The sequence below is a fragment of the Strigops habroptila genome, chromosome 15, assembly GCF_004027225.2.
Source record: "Strigops habroptila isolate Jane chromosome 15, bStrHab1.2.pri, whole genome shotgun sequence".
Lineage (NCBI taxonomy): Eukaryota > Metazoa > Chordata > Aves > Psittaciformes > Psittacidae > Strigops > Strigops habroptila.
Genome location: NC_044291.2, coordinates 314,202 through 330,190, shown reverse-complemented (window position 1 = coordinate 330,190; position 15,989 = coordinate 314,202). Strand labels below are relative to the sequence as shown.

The window sequence follows — 15,989 nt, the reverse complement described above, 5'->3', positions numbered from 1 at the left end:
CCGACAGTGTCACCTGCCCTGGCCGTGCCCTGGGGACCCGGAGCTGGGGTGGGAGCACTGGGGGGCTGTGGAGGGAAGGGGCAGGAGGCCCAGGGGCACGCACGCGGTGGATGCTCTGCCCGCTGCAGGATAGTTCTGCACCATGAAGTTGTCGGCTTTACCGAGGCGGTTCCAGGCATGTTCTTCCCATCTCCACAAGCACAAGTTTGTCTCCACCCCCGTCACAGCCGCGGCTTCAGGTCCTGCTTTGGCAAAATGCTTCATTGTGGCTCCAACGTTCAGAGTGAGGCTCTGTCACTTCCAGTGGTAATCTGCGCCTTTAGGAGATGAAGCCTGGGGTGTGACACATGCAGTGCCTGCCTCGGCTTTATTGGTGCTGTCTCGGTGTGCACTGGCTGTGCTGGAGGGTCCATCTCCAGGTCTGAACGATGACTTTGTCCTTCTGAGGGAGCAAAGGCGGGTCCCAGTTTTCAGCTGTGGGGATGGGGCTGTAGCTGGTGCCCGGGAGCCCCGGGTTTGAGACGAGCAAAGCACAGTGGTGCTGTGCAGCCCTTGGTGCTTAACTGGGGAGAGGTTCTGATGCTGTGCCCCAGAGAATGAAAGACACTCCCAAAGGCGAGTGCTGTTGGAATCTGGGTCCTTGATCTCTGCTGAAGCTTTTACCTGCCTGAAGGAATAGTCACACTGCATGCTGTTCACTTTATTTCCCTTGACTAGGTTTGCTTGGTTTATAACCTCTTTAGAGCTGATTTCAATTCCTCAGCTTCATGCAACAAGCGCCACAGGCAAGAGCTGGAACTCTCAAATGCTTTGGTTTTACTGGAAACATTGACAAACAAGATTGAGATTAATTTTTCTCTGAAGAGGAGACGATTGCACCCTCTGATCCTGCCCTGGTGGAGAGCAGAGGAGGTGGCCACTGTCCTGTCCGTTTGTCCTGCGGATAAATGAGGGACCGAGCATGCTGCCTCCCTGCCCGGGATCCACTGCATGCCTGCCAGGACCAAGTTTTGCTTCAGAAAGGCTTTTCTGATCCCCCATGTTCTGACCCAAGATCTCCTTTATCCCATGGTGGCGGGGAGGGCAGGATTTGGCTGCTGCCTGCCCTGGATCCCTCTGTCCCAGCACAGCAAGGGGCAGGTGCCCAGCCGGGACCAGCGGGCTCCGTGCAGCACCAGTGGCCTTCCTCAGCTCCTCCTGAGCGTTCTCCCTTTGGAGTTCAACAGCAAAAAGCAATTTCTAATTTTTTCCTTTTTTTTTTTTTTTTTTAACATTTAGATGTTTAATGGAGTCATTTTTCCTACTGAAAGGTTTGTCTCCCCCCACCCCCGCCGTGTCCCTCCTCCCCATCCCTCCTTCTTTCTAACCCCACCACAGACGTATCATTTGTTGCCAGCCATTGGCATCTGGTGGCATCAAGACAAATAATCCCCAGCATGGGGGAGCGGGAGGAGAAGCGCGGTGGGGAGCACGGTCCCTGCAGCAGGGAGGCGAGTGCGGGGGGGTGTCACACCTCCGTCCCTCCATCCCTGCTTTCTTCCATCCCTCCCTCCATCCTCCTGCCCCTGCTCCAGGTGCCAGTGTGGGAGAGTGCCCATGGAGCCGCCCTGGGCTAGGCGGGACTGTGGGGCGCTGGGAAGGCTTGTGTGCTGCTCCACACAGGTCTTTGCTCCATGCCTCAGTTTCCCTGCAGGAAAACAGGCTTCTCCCCCCTCCCCGGGGCCGCGCTGGGTTCGGCACAATAGCAAACCTCCGTGTTATTATTCTGGGGGCGGAAAGCAGCATTACTCAGAGCCAGGATTGCTAATAACACACTAAATATAGCGCTTTCCATCTCCAGAGTACATTCTGAACTCGAGCTCATGAGCCCTAACCCCCTCCCAAGGCAGGGGCCAGGGCACCAGCCAGCATTGCCGTGCGGGCAGGGGTGCCGGGAGAGCGGCAGGACAATGTTCCCGTGGATGCTTCTGCCTGGAGGCACTTCCCGTGGGATGGAAGGAGGAGGTGTCGGGTCAGTCCCTCCTGAGCTCACCCAGGTCGAGGGGGACGGGGGCCACAGGCCGAGGCCCCGGGGCAGGTGGGCACTGCGGGACCGGCTCCTGCAGCCTCTCGGTGATGATGGGAAGCGGCTGCTTCTCCCACTCGCCCTGCAAGAGAGTTCAGCACCATGAGACCTAGCCGGGGCTTTGGTACTTGGAGAGTCCATATTTCTTCCTACGTGTGAAAATGATGTGATCTTTAACACTTCAAATGTTTTTCACCCAAAGCAGGATGTTTTCGTATGAGATGTTACTAATTTATCTGTATTGTAGATGCACCTACACCTCCCCTTAGCAGTTCAGACGTCTGCAGTGCACCATGTTGTGCAAACCCACCACACTTCAGGAGCTTCCACCCCAGAAAGTGTTACCCACCAAATCAGACACAGACAACTCAAACCACGGAGTCGCACGGAGCCTCAGCTCAGCCCTGGAAAACGCAGTCTCCCAGGTAGCGGCAGGAAGGTTGGTTGGAGATGACGTTTGCACCGTGCATGTTCATGGGCAGCCGCTGTGGAGCGGGAGGATGCAGCAGCCTGGCGAGGTGCCGCGGGGCTGTCACAGCCGTCAGGGCTCAAGGTGACCGCACCGGGGACAAACGCCCTGCTCCGTGCGTGCATGGGGACACCTCGTCCTGGTGATGCTCCCTGCAAGGAGCAATCTGCCACGGTCAGACAGTGCCAAGAGCTGAGCCCCTGGGCAGGATCTAGCCCAGATGTGGTGTGTTGATCTGGGCTGGCGCTGGCCGAGGGGCTGCGAGGGCACAGCGGGCTCAGGCTGGGCTCTGGTTCGGTGATACCGCGGTTTGGCCGCCGGCTGCGCCGCAGTGTGAGCAGGAGGGGGGGTTTTGCAGGGGGAGCGAGAGCCGTGAGTCACAGCAAGAGGGAAGCTGAATTTGTTTTCAGATGAAATGTCTCGTTGCATGGCAAGTGAAACGGGCCAAGCCTGCACCAGGAAAAGCCTGGGAAAGGTGGAGGGCATTGGGCTCACAGGAGTGTCCAGAGAGGGGACATCACTGCAGGGGAGCACAGGCTGGAGAAACGACTATTTTCCTGCACCCTTATTGCTTAAAAGAGCAGTTAATGGTGTTCAGGGTGTGCCTGCTCCAGCACTGGGCCCCAGCCTGAGCCTGTCTGCAGCAGCCATCTCCCCTGCCAACGCATCCAAACCCTGTGCTCACCCCTTGCCTGCTCTTGGGGTAGGTCAGAGGCATTTGGAGTGTCTTTATAGTTGTTTTTAGTGCTTTTGAGTGGAAATTTGAATGTAGAGAGTATAGAGAGTTCACTGTGAGCCCTTGTAGGTGCAGGGAGCTGGGGACAGCAAAATCCCTGCAGCCACTCACAAGTGTTACCCTGAGATTTTGCTCAGTAATTAACAGCACTCAATCCTTCCAGAAATCTCCTCAGATTTGGGATCGCTGAACTGCAAAAACACGAGCTTAATTAGAGCTGGTGCTTTTCTCTTGGCAGAAGCAGTGTGGAATAAATGAGATGTCTTAAACTGGGGCTGGCTCTGAACACACCGGCAGAGCAGGAGGGGCAGCTCGGCTCCTTCGCCCTCGCTGCGATGCTCCTGACCCAATTTGTGTTGGCATCGGCTCTGCTCCACTCGAGTCGCTTCCCAGCCACCCCCCCCCCCGGCCTCTCTGAAATCACGAGATGTGTCTGGGCCATAATTAAGAGGCTTAACTCATAATTTTGCTGCTGCACAAAACTTCTGCACCGTGTCTTTCCCTGCAGCGGAGCGTTGCATGGCCAAGAGGTGCCAGGTCTCCAGTGCCCGGGTTCTGGGAAAGGGTTCCAAGGAACTGGAAAGGTTTCTGCCCCTCCAGAGCAGACTGCTAAAGGGGATTTACTGGGGCAGAAAGCTGATGGTTGGATACAATCAGCTGCTCATCCTCCGGTGCTGTGGTGGATGGCATTGGATGCAGAAATAGCATATCATGTAAGTTTATTACACTGATGAATGGTGTTGGGAGCTGATGGTGATAGGGACCATCAGTGGTTTTACATGCTCACCACCATCATCGTCATGGCCAGCACTGCTGGGCCTGGTTTTCATTTAAAGATCTCACAGCCCTTTATCCTTCACGTTCTGCTGGGTCGCTGCGTTCGGAGGCTGCACAGATGCTATAATGTGCTCGCGCTGCTGGGACCTGATGTGCTTTGCCAAAACCCTAAAACCAACCTCACGTTTCTCCTTGGATCTGGAGCCAGCCCTGCTGAAACACTCAGCAGCCTCCAGACCGCCTCAGGCAAATGCAGCTCTGGCTGAGCCTGGCCGGGCACAGCCATGGTGGCTCCTGCCAGGTTGTTCTAAGCACCAGGGCTGGTCTCAGTGTCCTCAGAGCGCCAGCGCTCCCTGAGCAGCTCCAGCTCCCTGCCCTGAGCCTGCTGGGATCAGCCATGTCCTCAGCTTTTAAAAGCTGCCTTTTACCTGGGCTGGGAGTTCTGCTGTGGAACTGGCTGTGATGCCATACATACCGGGAACCGGACAGCAGAGGATTTGTTGCAGTGCATGGAGATCGGAGCAAAGCTGTAGAGGGATTTCAGCACATCCCTGTTGAACGTGTTCCAGGGGATGGAGTAAAACTGCTGTGGGACGGAGACCTGCGGACACGTGCACACCTCCTCATCGTTAAACCTGAAGGTAGGAGAAATGCCTTGCTGAAAGGCAGTGGCGCTGTCCCCTGTCAGCACTGGATGTGTCTAGTTTTCCCTGCTTAAAGCTCAGCCTGGAACAGCTCCGAAGTCGGTGCTGGGAGCAGGGAGAGCCCACCACAGTCGGCAGCTCCACGGGGAGATCTGGGGCTGCCTGTGAGCAGGACACCCCGTGCGAGGCCAGCATCTCACGCCTCGCGCTGTGGGTGAGTGAGCCGCAGCCTGCTCCCTTGGCAGGGATGCTTGGCGTCTGCCTTGGGTTACAACAAGTACTTTGCGCATAAACAGTTGGTCACGCACTGACACTTGCTGGGAAGTCTCATCCTGGGAATGCTCTCCCTTCCCGGCTGTTCTCCCCTTAAATCCCTGGCTTTGGCTGCCTGTGCTGGGGCCGGGGAGGGCAAGGCTGTCCTCCAGCTCCTGAACCCCCACTGCCCAAGTGCCCCCCATGACCACTGCACAGCCAGCGCCTCAGACTCCACATTGAGCTTTTTCCCTGTGTCACTAGGCAAGGGTGCTGCTGTGTCCCTCTCCCCTCAGCACAGTCTGTACCTGTTGACGAGGTTGAAGTACCGGTGCAGGTAGCCCGGATCCACGGCGCTTTTGCAGAGCTCCAGCTGGGTCTGGGGGTAGTAGTGCACGTAGTTCACACACATCTCCTCCAGGATGCCGAACCCGCCCTGTGGCACAGACACCAGGGTCCGGCTCTGCCTTGCCGGGGCACAGAGCTCACACCCATGTGCACGCGTGCACATGCACCTATAGATGCACCCTTTCGTGTGCACGAGGCGGGCAGTGCGCTGCCCATCTGCCCTTTATGCAAGGACAGACTTTGAGGCTAGATCGTGTGGTTTACAGCAAAATGCAGATTTCCTATAATCCCTCTGCTATATTTAGCTTTGTGTCTGTTGATGGTACCTCTGACAGGCTCTTTTTTTACTGCCTAGGTAAGAAAATAACATGAACTGTCAAAAAATGCCACTTCTCTTTAATTACAATTAATCTCTGGTGGAACAGTGTGTGATGGGAATTAGTGACACATGCTGCTTCTCAATTAGCACCTTGGCATCCCGCTGCAGGCAGCAGAGCCCTGTGGGCTCGCTCCTTTACCACCCTCCCCCTGGGTTCTGGCTGTGATTCAGCCCAGGCTCACGCGGGTGCCCATTTAGTGGGTGCCCCCAGCCCTGGTGTGCAGCAGAGGCCAGACCCTGCACTCACCACAGTGGCTCGGCTCCGATCCTCCGTGTTGTATGTGCAGGTCGTGATGAGCTCGTCACCCTGCGGGGTTCAGAGACACGTGTAGGTGTCAGAACGCGGCATTTCCTGTCTCTGATCAGGGAGTTTGGAGCGTAGCAAATCTCTGCTCCCTGCAGTGGAGCAGCCCCCGGGCAGCCTGTTCCCCACAGCACCTCTGCAGTGCCACGGGAACGCTGGCTCAGCCTGCATCCCCTGAGGAGATTCCCTTGGGCAGCATCCCAGGGGTGGCATCTCCCACTTTCCTCACTTCTTAAGAGTCTTTGCAGGACTGAAGCACCTGAAACCATGCACTTCAGCAGCATTTTGAATTGCCAGACCTGGACCCTACTTGATGGCGCAACTGTCTCCCTGGCACGGTTGGTGCTGGAGCCCATGGGGCACCCTGGAGCACTGCCTGGGTATGGTTTCAATGGGTGCTGTGTCTTTTGAGCAGCTCTTGGGGCACAATGGCTCCTGTAGGTACCCTTCCCTCTGCAGCCAGGTCCTTCTTCCCCCGTACAGCCCCGGGGCACATTCGGCCTGTGTTCTACCACCCTTTCCCACCACATTTGCTGCCAAAGCTCTTCCACTTCTTCCATAGTGGAAGAGGTGGCACCTCCAGTGCATGCATGGGTTGCCTTCACGCTCCAAGGAGCCTCTCTTTGCTAGAGGAAGCCCAGCTACATGAGGTGCTCATTTAGCTCCCAGCACTGTTCAGTTGCCCACACACCGGTTTCCCCAAGGCATCCACACAGGGGTGGGAGATGTGACTTGGGGGCACAGGGATCGTGCCCTCCCACAGCCCCCCGGGGGGGCACAACAGTGCCTGTGTGTGGAGAGGATGAGGCGATGTAAAGTAGGGGGCTCGGGCTGCAGGGTCAGGGGAAGCGCTTTGCGCTGTCTGGGTTTTGGAGCTACTCACTGGAAAAACGGGAACCACCTCCTTCAGCATGCGGATCTCCTGGAGGGGAGGAAAGGGGCCACGTCAGGGCAAGGTGGTGGCTCTATGCCCAGGGCACCCGCAGGTGGTGCCCAGCGGAACCCCCCCCGCCCCTGCGGACCCTGTACCTGGAAGTGGGGGCTGTAGTGACCGTCAGAGTTCACGACCTGCCGCTCCCGCCCGTCCCGCGACAGCACCGTCACCACTTTCCTTCCCGCCAGGTGAGTGTGGAGCTGGGAGGCGAAGATGCGGATGCCGGCGGCGGGCAGAGCCTGGGGGAAGGACGGCTCAAGCCCCTGCCCCTGGCCCCATCCCTCGCCTGTCTCCGCTCCCGTGCACCCCCTTGCTGTGTGCTCGGGACCAGCCATCCCCGCACTGGCTCCCACACAGGGGTTTGGGATTGCACAAATGATCCCTTTTGGGTAGACCCTACAAAAAACACCCACTAAAGCTTCCCCGAGAGGAAGGAAGGCACTTTGAAACCATCTTTGAGAGAGCTCTTGGTGAGCTCCTTGGAAGCAGATGCCAGTGTTCCCATCACCATGGGGGAAAGCACCACTGAGGCACAGCCAGCTTGGCAGTGAGTTTTATGGGAATGGTACCCCGGGGAGTGGAACAGATGGCTCCCCAGGAGAGCTGCTTCGAGGGGGATTCAGTGCATCCCAACCAGCTGCTCACTGTTTGTTCTACACAGCAGATTTTTCTTTCCAGTGATACCTCATAGTAAGGGGCTCAGGGACTTTAAAACTGGGAATAGGTAGCCCAGAGCTTTGTACCGTATCACTGCTGTCTGGGACCGGGGAAAAGGCATTTGCAACCTCTCTTCTCCAAGGCAGAGCAGGAGCAGAGAGGATGGGGACTCACCAGCTGAGTGCACTTGTCGGTGCAATAGCCCGTGAGGACAAAGGCGTCCTCACCCGGGGGAATGGCCATCACCGGTGTGTAAACCAAGCCCAGCTCCATGATGCCGGCATCGTGCTGGCGCAGGGTGGCCGTGTAGTAGAGGCGGATCCCTGAGGAGTCGCGGCGACCTGCCAGGCGAGAGGACAAGTCTGTGGGTCACACAGGAAAGTGACGGCTGCGGACAGGGTCAGGTGTGAAAAGCGACCAGTGCTGCAGTGGGGAGATGGGCACCAGCCTCTCGTGTGCAGCTTCTTCACGTGTGCAATTCTTCCTGTTTTTAAATCCTAGATATTTTCAAGCAAGTCTTTACTGAGTGGCCCCAGACACGTGCTTGGTCCCCTGGAGAGGTCACCAACCTGAGGTTGAATTTCTCCTGAGAGAGTGAAGTAAGGGAGTGCCTTTGGAGAGCCCAAAGCAGAAGGGCAGATCACGGCGTGCTTTGTAGAACTCCCCCAGAAATATGGCTCATTGCATCTTCTTAACTGATGCATCCATAAAGCTAAGACCGTGCCGTTATTCACTGGGGGCCTGGCAGGAGGAGACGTCCCTGTGGAGCAGGTACTCCTTGCATTTGGAAAGCTTCTTGTCACTCTTACAGTGTGCTCTGTTTAACCTCCCCTCAGGAGCTGGTGGGAGCTGGAGAAGACCCTGTGCCCATGATGTGCCCTGGCAGATGTGGATCGTGGGGCAGGCAGAGGCAGCAGCAAGCTCTGCTGAGATGCAAAGCTGAGCTCTGGCTCCCATTTGCTACCCAGCTTTGTGAGCAAAGGGAAAGAGCAGGTTCAGTAGGTCAGGAGGGATCAGGCCAGCTCAGAACTCCCTGTTTCTGGGCTGGAGCCACCCAGGGATAAGAATAACGGGGGAGACACTATTGGTCAACATGCAAAAGCAGAAAAATTATGAAAGATGTGAGCTCTATATTTATAGATGTGTTTCTTCTTGAGTTGCTGAATGCGCTGTGATTGATCTACAGTACATATGCTCTGGTCTCCTAAAAATATACTTGGGTAGTCAAGAAGCTACTTGGGTTTATGTTAATGAAGAAACTGAGTTGTTTGTAATCCTTTTTTTTTTTCCCCAAATGTGTCTCCTGACGATGTTATGAAGCAGGAGCACCAGTGAAACAACATCTCAATTCCCCCATCCCAGCCAGGCTGTTGCTGTCTCTCAGGTGGCTGGCTCTGAGCTCAGCCCCACCACCACCGCCTTGCTCAGACCCTGGAGGGGCACCCTGTGAGGCTCAGCTAAGCACTGCCGTTGCCCTGGATCACAGCCCTGCAGGAACACCGTGTGGGGCAGGTTTCTGCCCTCGGGGCTCAGCCAGGCTCCCTTCCCCAAGCACCCCTCCTGCTGCTGGGCAGGCAGGAGGAGGGGTCAGCCTGCAGAGAGGATGGTTTTGCTGAGACCCCAAAGGCAGCAGCATGGTGGGGATTTAATGTATTCCTCCTGCTAGGACAGATCTGGTCCATTGGATCTCCAGAAAGTTGGCTGTGATTTTGGCCAGCTTTCTCCTGTGTGGACTGTGGAGTCTCCCCAGCAGAGTGCCATTCCCTGGCTTTACCTGCCACTCACCGGGCATCACCCCCCACACACTCACCTTTGAACATCAGGGGATTGTGGTAATGAACCTCGAGACGCAAGTATCTGGAGGAGCCTGGGCCACCAAAGGCAAGACCCGCTTCTTCGGGGTAGTAGAAAGCCTGGAAGCAGAGGAGGGGTGTGTGTTAGGGGAGCGGTGGGGTGGTTTTCCTGGGGACAGGGCTGAAAAGGGAAATGTCTGGGCATAATCCTGACCCCCACCGTGGGCTGAGGGACGTGACTTGTGCTCTTGATTGTGCTTGGAGACCTGGCCTTGCTTCCAAAGGCTTCTCACATGCCGGCATGCACATGCAATGGCGTAACTACTGAGCAGGGGCATCACACTGACCTGTGGCGGGTGGGCTGGGGTGAGGTGGAAACTCGGACGCATCCAAGGGGAGGATGGGGAGGTCAGACAGGGCTGGACCCAAAGGGGCAGCGGGCACGGGGCAATCCCAAGGTGGGATCAGGAAAGGTGGGGAGGCAGCAGGAATGCACCTGGGGTGCTGGTCCCATCTCGCACCCACCTGCGCTCCCATGGCCCACGCTGCAAGCACGTGCCTGCAGTAGTTGAGCCGCTCTGGCTTCATCTTGGAGTCACAGGGCCCGTTGTAGTGGGGGAAGCTGTCGAACTCGGCAGCACACTGGAAGACTTCCATGTGGTGGACCAGGGCCTCGTTGCCCGCTGTGATCACTGGCTCATACTGCAAAGCAGCGTCCAAGAAGGAGGATGCATTAAGACCGTTTGCTGGATCCCATCCCCAGCAGCTGCTGCCTGTGCAGGCTCCACCAGAAGCCCAAGGCAGGTATGTTGCTGCCCATTACTGAATGGGGACAATTTCTGCTGCATGATGGGGAGGGAAGGTTGTGCTGGGTGTGAGGCATCAATGGCCAAGAGTTCTTGACTGGCTTTGGGATCAACCCAGAGTCCACCACAATCCATAGAGAAACATCTTGTCCCTTCTTTAGTGACAGATGCACCTGATCAGCAGAAGATCTTGGTCTGCTTTGTGGTGGCTGAGTCCTTTGCCAGTTTTCAGGGTTGGGGTGACCCTGGGGACATTGCTGTCTCCTGCAGAGAGTCCTGGCCCCCTTGCAGTACCTGTGCCTGCAGCTACTGGGTTTTGATTATAGCCAGCAGCTGCTTGGGGCACAGAGAGTGGGATTTGGGGTAGAAAGAGACTTCAAACAAGCCCGAGGAACGGCTCTGGCTAAAAGCACCAGCTGCAGACGTGGTCTGCAGCAGCAGGGAGGGAGCAGGAGTTATGCACTTTTTACTTACACACAGATGATTCATTTCACACCATCTGTTGGAGAGAAAATCCTCCTCCCGAGTTTTCCTTTGCAACGTCGTCTCTCCCCTGTAAATGGCTACGCACCCGCTCCGGCTCCTGCGTCAGGTTTTCCCTCTCCCACTGTGTGCTTTGGCCCTGGGTGTGCGAGGGCACGTCCCGAGCCTGGACAGGGCGACCAATGCTATTGATGCTCTGCCAGCAGCTCACGGTGGGCCATCGGACCAACCTCACCCTGCGCTTCCCTGGGCCTGGGCTGCCTGCGCGGCTCACTGTGAGCCGCGGTCCTGCCTGCGCAGCTCACTACGTGCCATGATCCCGCCACGAGTCTGCCCCGACGGCTGCAGCTCTGCTTCCTGCAGGGGTCAGCTTCGCAAGGGAGCTGCCTTGAGCCTGCCCTGGTACCTGCTCACTGTGCTGGGCGGAAGGTCACCAACCTGCCGCCTCCTGCTGAGGAGCTTCAGGTTCTGGGTTCTCTAGGAGACATGAGGATGCTACTGGCTGGTGGGATGGCTCTGGGAAATGGTTTGGTACCATGTTGGGAAGATGTATGGGACTGAAAGCCTCCCTGTGAAAGGGTGTGGAAGAGGTGAACTTCGCAGTGTAGCTGAATGTGAACACGATGGTTGATCTGGCCCAGGGAAAGCAACCCCCTTCTCCTGCCTCTTACCATGATAATGTGGTGCTTGGGGAAGCCATGTGGAAGCTCTGCCATGTAACACCAGTAGGTCGTCTCCTGGCTGGGAATGACAATGTCAGGGGCTGTTATCTCCATGGTCTTCATGTCGCTGGGCAGCTCAGGAACGGTGATGTTGGGCTTTAGCAGCTGCACCCTCTGCAGTCCCCTGTGGATGGCAGAGATGTTGATGGCTTGGAGGGAATGGACTGGTTTCTCCAGGATCCCATAGATGAGGTGCACGGTGCCATCCTGAAGCGAGAGCAAAGTGTATCAGGCAGTTTTTCATGCAGAATCATGAATTGCATGGACTATCAGCACCAGTACTGGTGTCATGAATCCAGGAATGCGCCTTTTGACACGTTTTGAGACATTTTGACACATGACCTCACCAGTAGTTCACTTTGCTGTCCTAAGAGTGTAGATTTCAGGGCATTCCTTTGGCTGACATGATCACAGAGGGTTTCCTACCAGCTGGGAGAGTCTGAAAAGTTTCCCCTGGGTGGTATCAGTAAAGGTAACATCTCCTCTCTGCTCTTTCAGAGCCCCTCATCCCTCCTGAGCTCAAGGCTGGGACAACCACGTCAGGGTTCATCCCACCCTGCAGCCCCAGCCTTGCCCCTGGGCAGCAGCCTGGGGAGGAACAGCAGAAACAAAACTTCTCCTTCAAATCCTCCCTTTCTCCAGCTTCTATTGGGGGGTACCACAAGAAGCTCTGCTGAAAGTCTACTGCAAGCAAGGAAGGTGCTGCTGAACCCAGTGAGCTCTGGACAGGAGATAAGGAAGAAAGGAAAAAGAGAAGAACTTTTCCTTAAAGGACCAGAGAACAGAGACCTGCAAGTCTTTTCCCAGTTCACACAGCAGGTTTTTTCCTTGCAGGGCTCTCTGTTTTGGCAGACGGTAGACGTTTCTCACCACACGACAAGCTTCTGAAAACCAGCAACAGAAAGTCGAGGATGCTCTGTGCCCACGTTGGCTTTAAAATATCCTGCCCACCAAAGGCTTTCATCTGCAATGAGCCTTGCACTGATTCCTGCCTGCACCCAGGTCCATGGCTGAGACCCCAAAGCTCTTTGACATCCCTGCTGGGAAGGTTTCCCCCGTATCCCATCTCACAGGTGAGTGGTGAATGCAGACCCCGAACCACACACAAGTGCACTGCAGCTCCTGCCATACCCCCTCTTTGCCTCTCATTGAACACCACCAACACCTTTTTGTAACACTCCAAACAGTTGGCTCCAGACTGCAAACCGGAGTGATGCAGGAGGGTATTTATATAGACCTAACACATGCTTAACAGGAGGGGATGATGCAAATGAGCTAAAATCTACACTTTATAGAGGTTTATAAGGGGTTGTAAATAGATTGTGCCAAACATTACTCATGTCCCAGGACCGACATCTGTAGCATGCTTCCCTTCTGCCTTACACAGCACGGACACCTGATGCTGCCCTCGAATCAAAGCACTGGCCAGGTGGAACCGTGCAGGTTGATTTCGGAGCTCTGCCCAGGACTGGCACGGGGCTGGGGGTGTTACGGGCGGAGGGTGATGCTGTACCTCTATGAGATAGTCCTTGGGGTCGCAGGTGCTGAAGGCTCTTCTGAAGAGGAGGTAGAGCCCCTCAGGAGCCCTCCGGGCCCCGAGGAGCTGGTAGTCCTGCTGCGAGTCCATGTGGAGCTGCCCCTGGGCATCAGTCCAGGCATCCTGTGGAAGGAAGAGTGCACGCTCAGTGGGAGCCAGGCGCTGACCACCGGCAGCACTGCACCATGAGTCCTCCTGCTCACCCTCTGCATCCCAGGGTGGAGGGAGCCTGTGTTTTGGATGCCCCTAGCCCTGGTCCAGCAGCCCACAGCCCTTGCCACGGGAGCCCTGGTGCTCGGCACAGGCAGCCCTGTGAAATACATGACCCAGCAGTGACAGGCTGCAGAAAGACCCTCCCAAGTTGAGATGCATCTCGGGGAAAGCCTGCAGCTGTGTTGGTGTTACATTGGTCTGTGCTGTGGTTTGGGTGTACTTGGCTGGGGAAGGACCTTCAGGGTTGATGTGCTCTGCCAGACCCCTGCCACAAAGTGCTCTCAGTTCAAACTCAGACCCTTGCTGGGCTGTAGTGTCAGCCCTAGAAATTGCCGCTTCAAAATCCTTCATTTGTTGTGGCCAGATGCTCTCAGCAGCCCAGCCAGAACTGCTCACTGTTGACAATGGTGACAAAGCCACATGGAGAAGCAAAGCAGTAGGTTACTCCTGTGCTCAAGGATTTGAAGGTTTGGAATATGAAATCCTGTAATAATTTGGATTTGAACAGTGCTGTTGTCTTGTTCTTTTGCATCTCCCGTTGATATCTTTTGTTTACAGAGAGAAGGCACCTAGGAAGTACCTCACTGTACGTACACAAGTGGCATCGGTTCTCTTATCTTGCGGGAAAAAGCAGAAGAGAAAAAGAATAAAGCATCTTGGCACCATTTCAGCCAGAAGTATAGAGCAATATTTCGAGAACATATTGTCCTTAGAGGGGGAGAGTGAAATCAGCTACATGAAGCTAGCATGACATTTGTCTTCATAGGAATATGGTGTGCAAATTGATCTCATAGTACATGGGGGGTTAAGCAAATTTGGATCTTTTTAAAAGCTGACATACTTGTCTAGAAGAAAGGCTGTTTGGAGAGAGAAAACCAGGACTGGAAAGACTTCTAGAAACCTCCTTGCAGGATGCTTGATGCTGTTCACCAACTGAAAGAGAAAGCCCAAATGCTGCCCAGTGCTTAATGCAGTTTGTCGTTCAGTGAGCACATGAAAGCAGATTAGAAATGATTCTTTATGGTTTTTTAACATGATGCTGTGAAATACTGTAGCATTTGAGCCACCACACATCCGGAATGCTGGTAATTAGCAGGAAAACAGTACAGATAATAAACCCTTCTTTTCATCCTTTCATTACGCTGCAGCTCACACTATGGCTGATGGTGAAAGAATGTGTTTTATGGTTAATTTGAAGTAAGCGGAGAGGTAAAATTTAACTTACTGTAAAGCCTCAGATGGGGAAAAATGGGCACTGCTCTCTGCAGCCGGGCACGGTTGCATTGAATCCTTCTGTGGTGTTCTGGGGACAGGGAGCTGCTGGAGAGCAGGGGGTCGTGCCTGCAACTGCCACCCCAGTGGGAAGACAAAGCAAACGTGACCCTGGACAAGCCACCAGTGCCAGGAAGGACAGGGTTTTGCAGCAGCACTGTCACATCAAACAGCAAAATGAGCCGTGTGTCCCTGGGCCGCGCCAGGCGTTTGCACGGTGCCCAAATGCGTTTGCACGTGGCGTTCCTGGTAACACAGCTGCAGGCACCGAGTCGGGTTTTCCATGTCCTGCCCTTCCCTCCGGCCGTGGCAGGAGGAGCCTCTGGCTGGTGGTTCCTGCACTGGCACAGTGTCATTAATGGGAGCTGTGGTTAGCTTTTACTGTGACTGACCGCAGCACACGAGTGAACCAGGGTGTCGATGGATCCTGTGTGCGTGTGTGAGCTGGTCTACACAGCCACCAGTAGCTCTTTGCACCTAAGCACAGCAGAGACATCCAGGCTCTGGTTCCACTCTGCCTTGCTGATGTGTTGCTGTATTTATTCTTTCTCTTTAGGTTTAAGATCCTGTGCCAAGCCCATAGCATAGACCCGATCTGTCGGTCCCTCTGGGATAGAAACCTCCAAGCCCTTTGGGACCCCTTCCACCCAAGCAGCAGCAGTGTTCCAGCGTGCGCCGTGCCCTGGACCAGCCCTACTTCCACACCATGAGCCAGATTGACCCGCAGGGAGGCAGCCCCAAAGCAGCCATGCAAACACACAACTCACCCCAAAGTAGGAGTTGTGCCCGTCGCTCCAGAGCACGGCCAGGTCCGCATTCTCAAACTCGCCCCTGTCTGACATTCCGAAGAGGAGCCCGAACTGCAGGTCCCTGACGAGGAGCTGGAAATGCAAGGTTTGCTTGGGATAGCTGACGTTCCAGGAGAGCTCCAGCAGCCCCTGGGGATCCAGGGGCACCTTGTAGGGAAAATCGCTCCCGCGGGGTGCCGAGCCCTGCAGGGCCACCACCAAGATGACCAGGAACACCGCGATCATGGTGAAGTACATGGATGCCACTTCCCGCAGCTTGAAGCTGGGACAGGAGCAGGGCTTGCTCCCGGAGGTCTGCATGCTGGGCAGGACGGCACCCGCACGCCTGGCTTCACCCATTTATGTGCTGGCCCTCCTGGGCGAGCCGGGTAAGTGAGAGACCTTAATTGCATTTGGTTGTTGGGAAATTGGGCTGTCGTATTGACCCCCCACCTCCTGGCCAAACACTTGTCATTCGCTGCTTCCCCTTAATTGGCTCTAATTGCACATGGACATTATCAATAGCAATTGAATTTGACTGGGCTGATGTTATTCACTCTTAAATCTTCCTTAGTGGCTGGAAAGGGCTGTTTAATCGCAGGCTGCTCTCGCTGAGCCCTGTGTGGACATCTCTGCCCTTCCTGTGCTGCCTCCTGCCCAGCTCTGCAGCCGGCCCTGCCTGCACTCTGCTCCGGGATAGCCCCAGGAGCATCCCAACCACAAATCCCAGCCTGGGATCACTTATCACCGGAAAGGTGGCCAGATCGGGGGGGCGGGGGGTTGTCAAACCCCACCAAAATACCCCATGGG

The 15,989-nt window shown here is 55.6% G+C and overlaps 1 protein-coding gene and 1 long non-coding RNA gene across 2 annotated transcripts; one reads left to right on the top strand and one right to left on the bottom strand.

The window, feature by feature from the left end:
- Nucleotides 1-1,372: 1,372 nt before the first annotated feature.
- On the bottom strand, nucleotides 1,373-15,539 carry DBH (dopamine beta-hydroxylase). The gene is made up of 12 exons (XM_030507327.1): nucleotides 15,159-15,539; nucleotides 12,883-13,029; nucleotides 11,319-11,576; nucleotides 9,884-10,060; nucleotides 9,376-9,478; nucleotides 7,740-7,906; nucleotides 7,004-7,147; nucleotides 6,858-6,896; nucleotides 5,918-5,977; nucleotides 5,252-5,379; nucleotides 4,523-4,682; nucleotides 1,373-2,147 (listed from the first exon to the last, which is right to left on the bottom strand). The coding sequence occupies exons 1-12, from the start codon at nucleotides 15,537-15,539 to the stop codon at nucleotides 2,013-2,015; spliced, it is 1,899 nt and encodes a 632-aa protein (XP_030363187.1). The 3' UTR covers nucleotides 1,373-2,012.
- LOC115617138 lies at nucleotides 11,769-14,250 on the top strand. Its single transcript, XR_003994512.1, has 3 exons — nucleotides 11,769-11,841; nucleotides 12,012-12,442; nucleotides 13,678-14,250. It is a non-coding gene; the product is annotated as an uncharacterized LOC115617138 (long non-coding RNA).
- Nucleotides 15,540-15,989: the final 450 nt, after the last annotated feature.

Bases quoted from the DNA above. Each gene is read 5' to 3' on its own strand.
- DBH (XM_030507327.1), bottom strand. From the start codon at position 15,539: ATGGGTGAAGCCAGGCGTGCGGGTGCCGTCCTGCCCAGCATGCAGACC. The intron at 11,577-12,882 runs GTACAGCATCAC...CTCTCGCTTCAG, and splicing joins CCAAGGACTATCTCATAGAG to GATGGCACCGTGCACCTCAT. The intron at 4,683-5,251 runs GTACAGACTGTG...TCCTACCTTCAG, and splicing joins TACTTCAACCTCGTCAACAG to GTTTAACGATGAGGAGGTGT.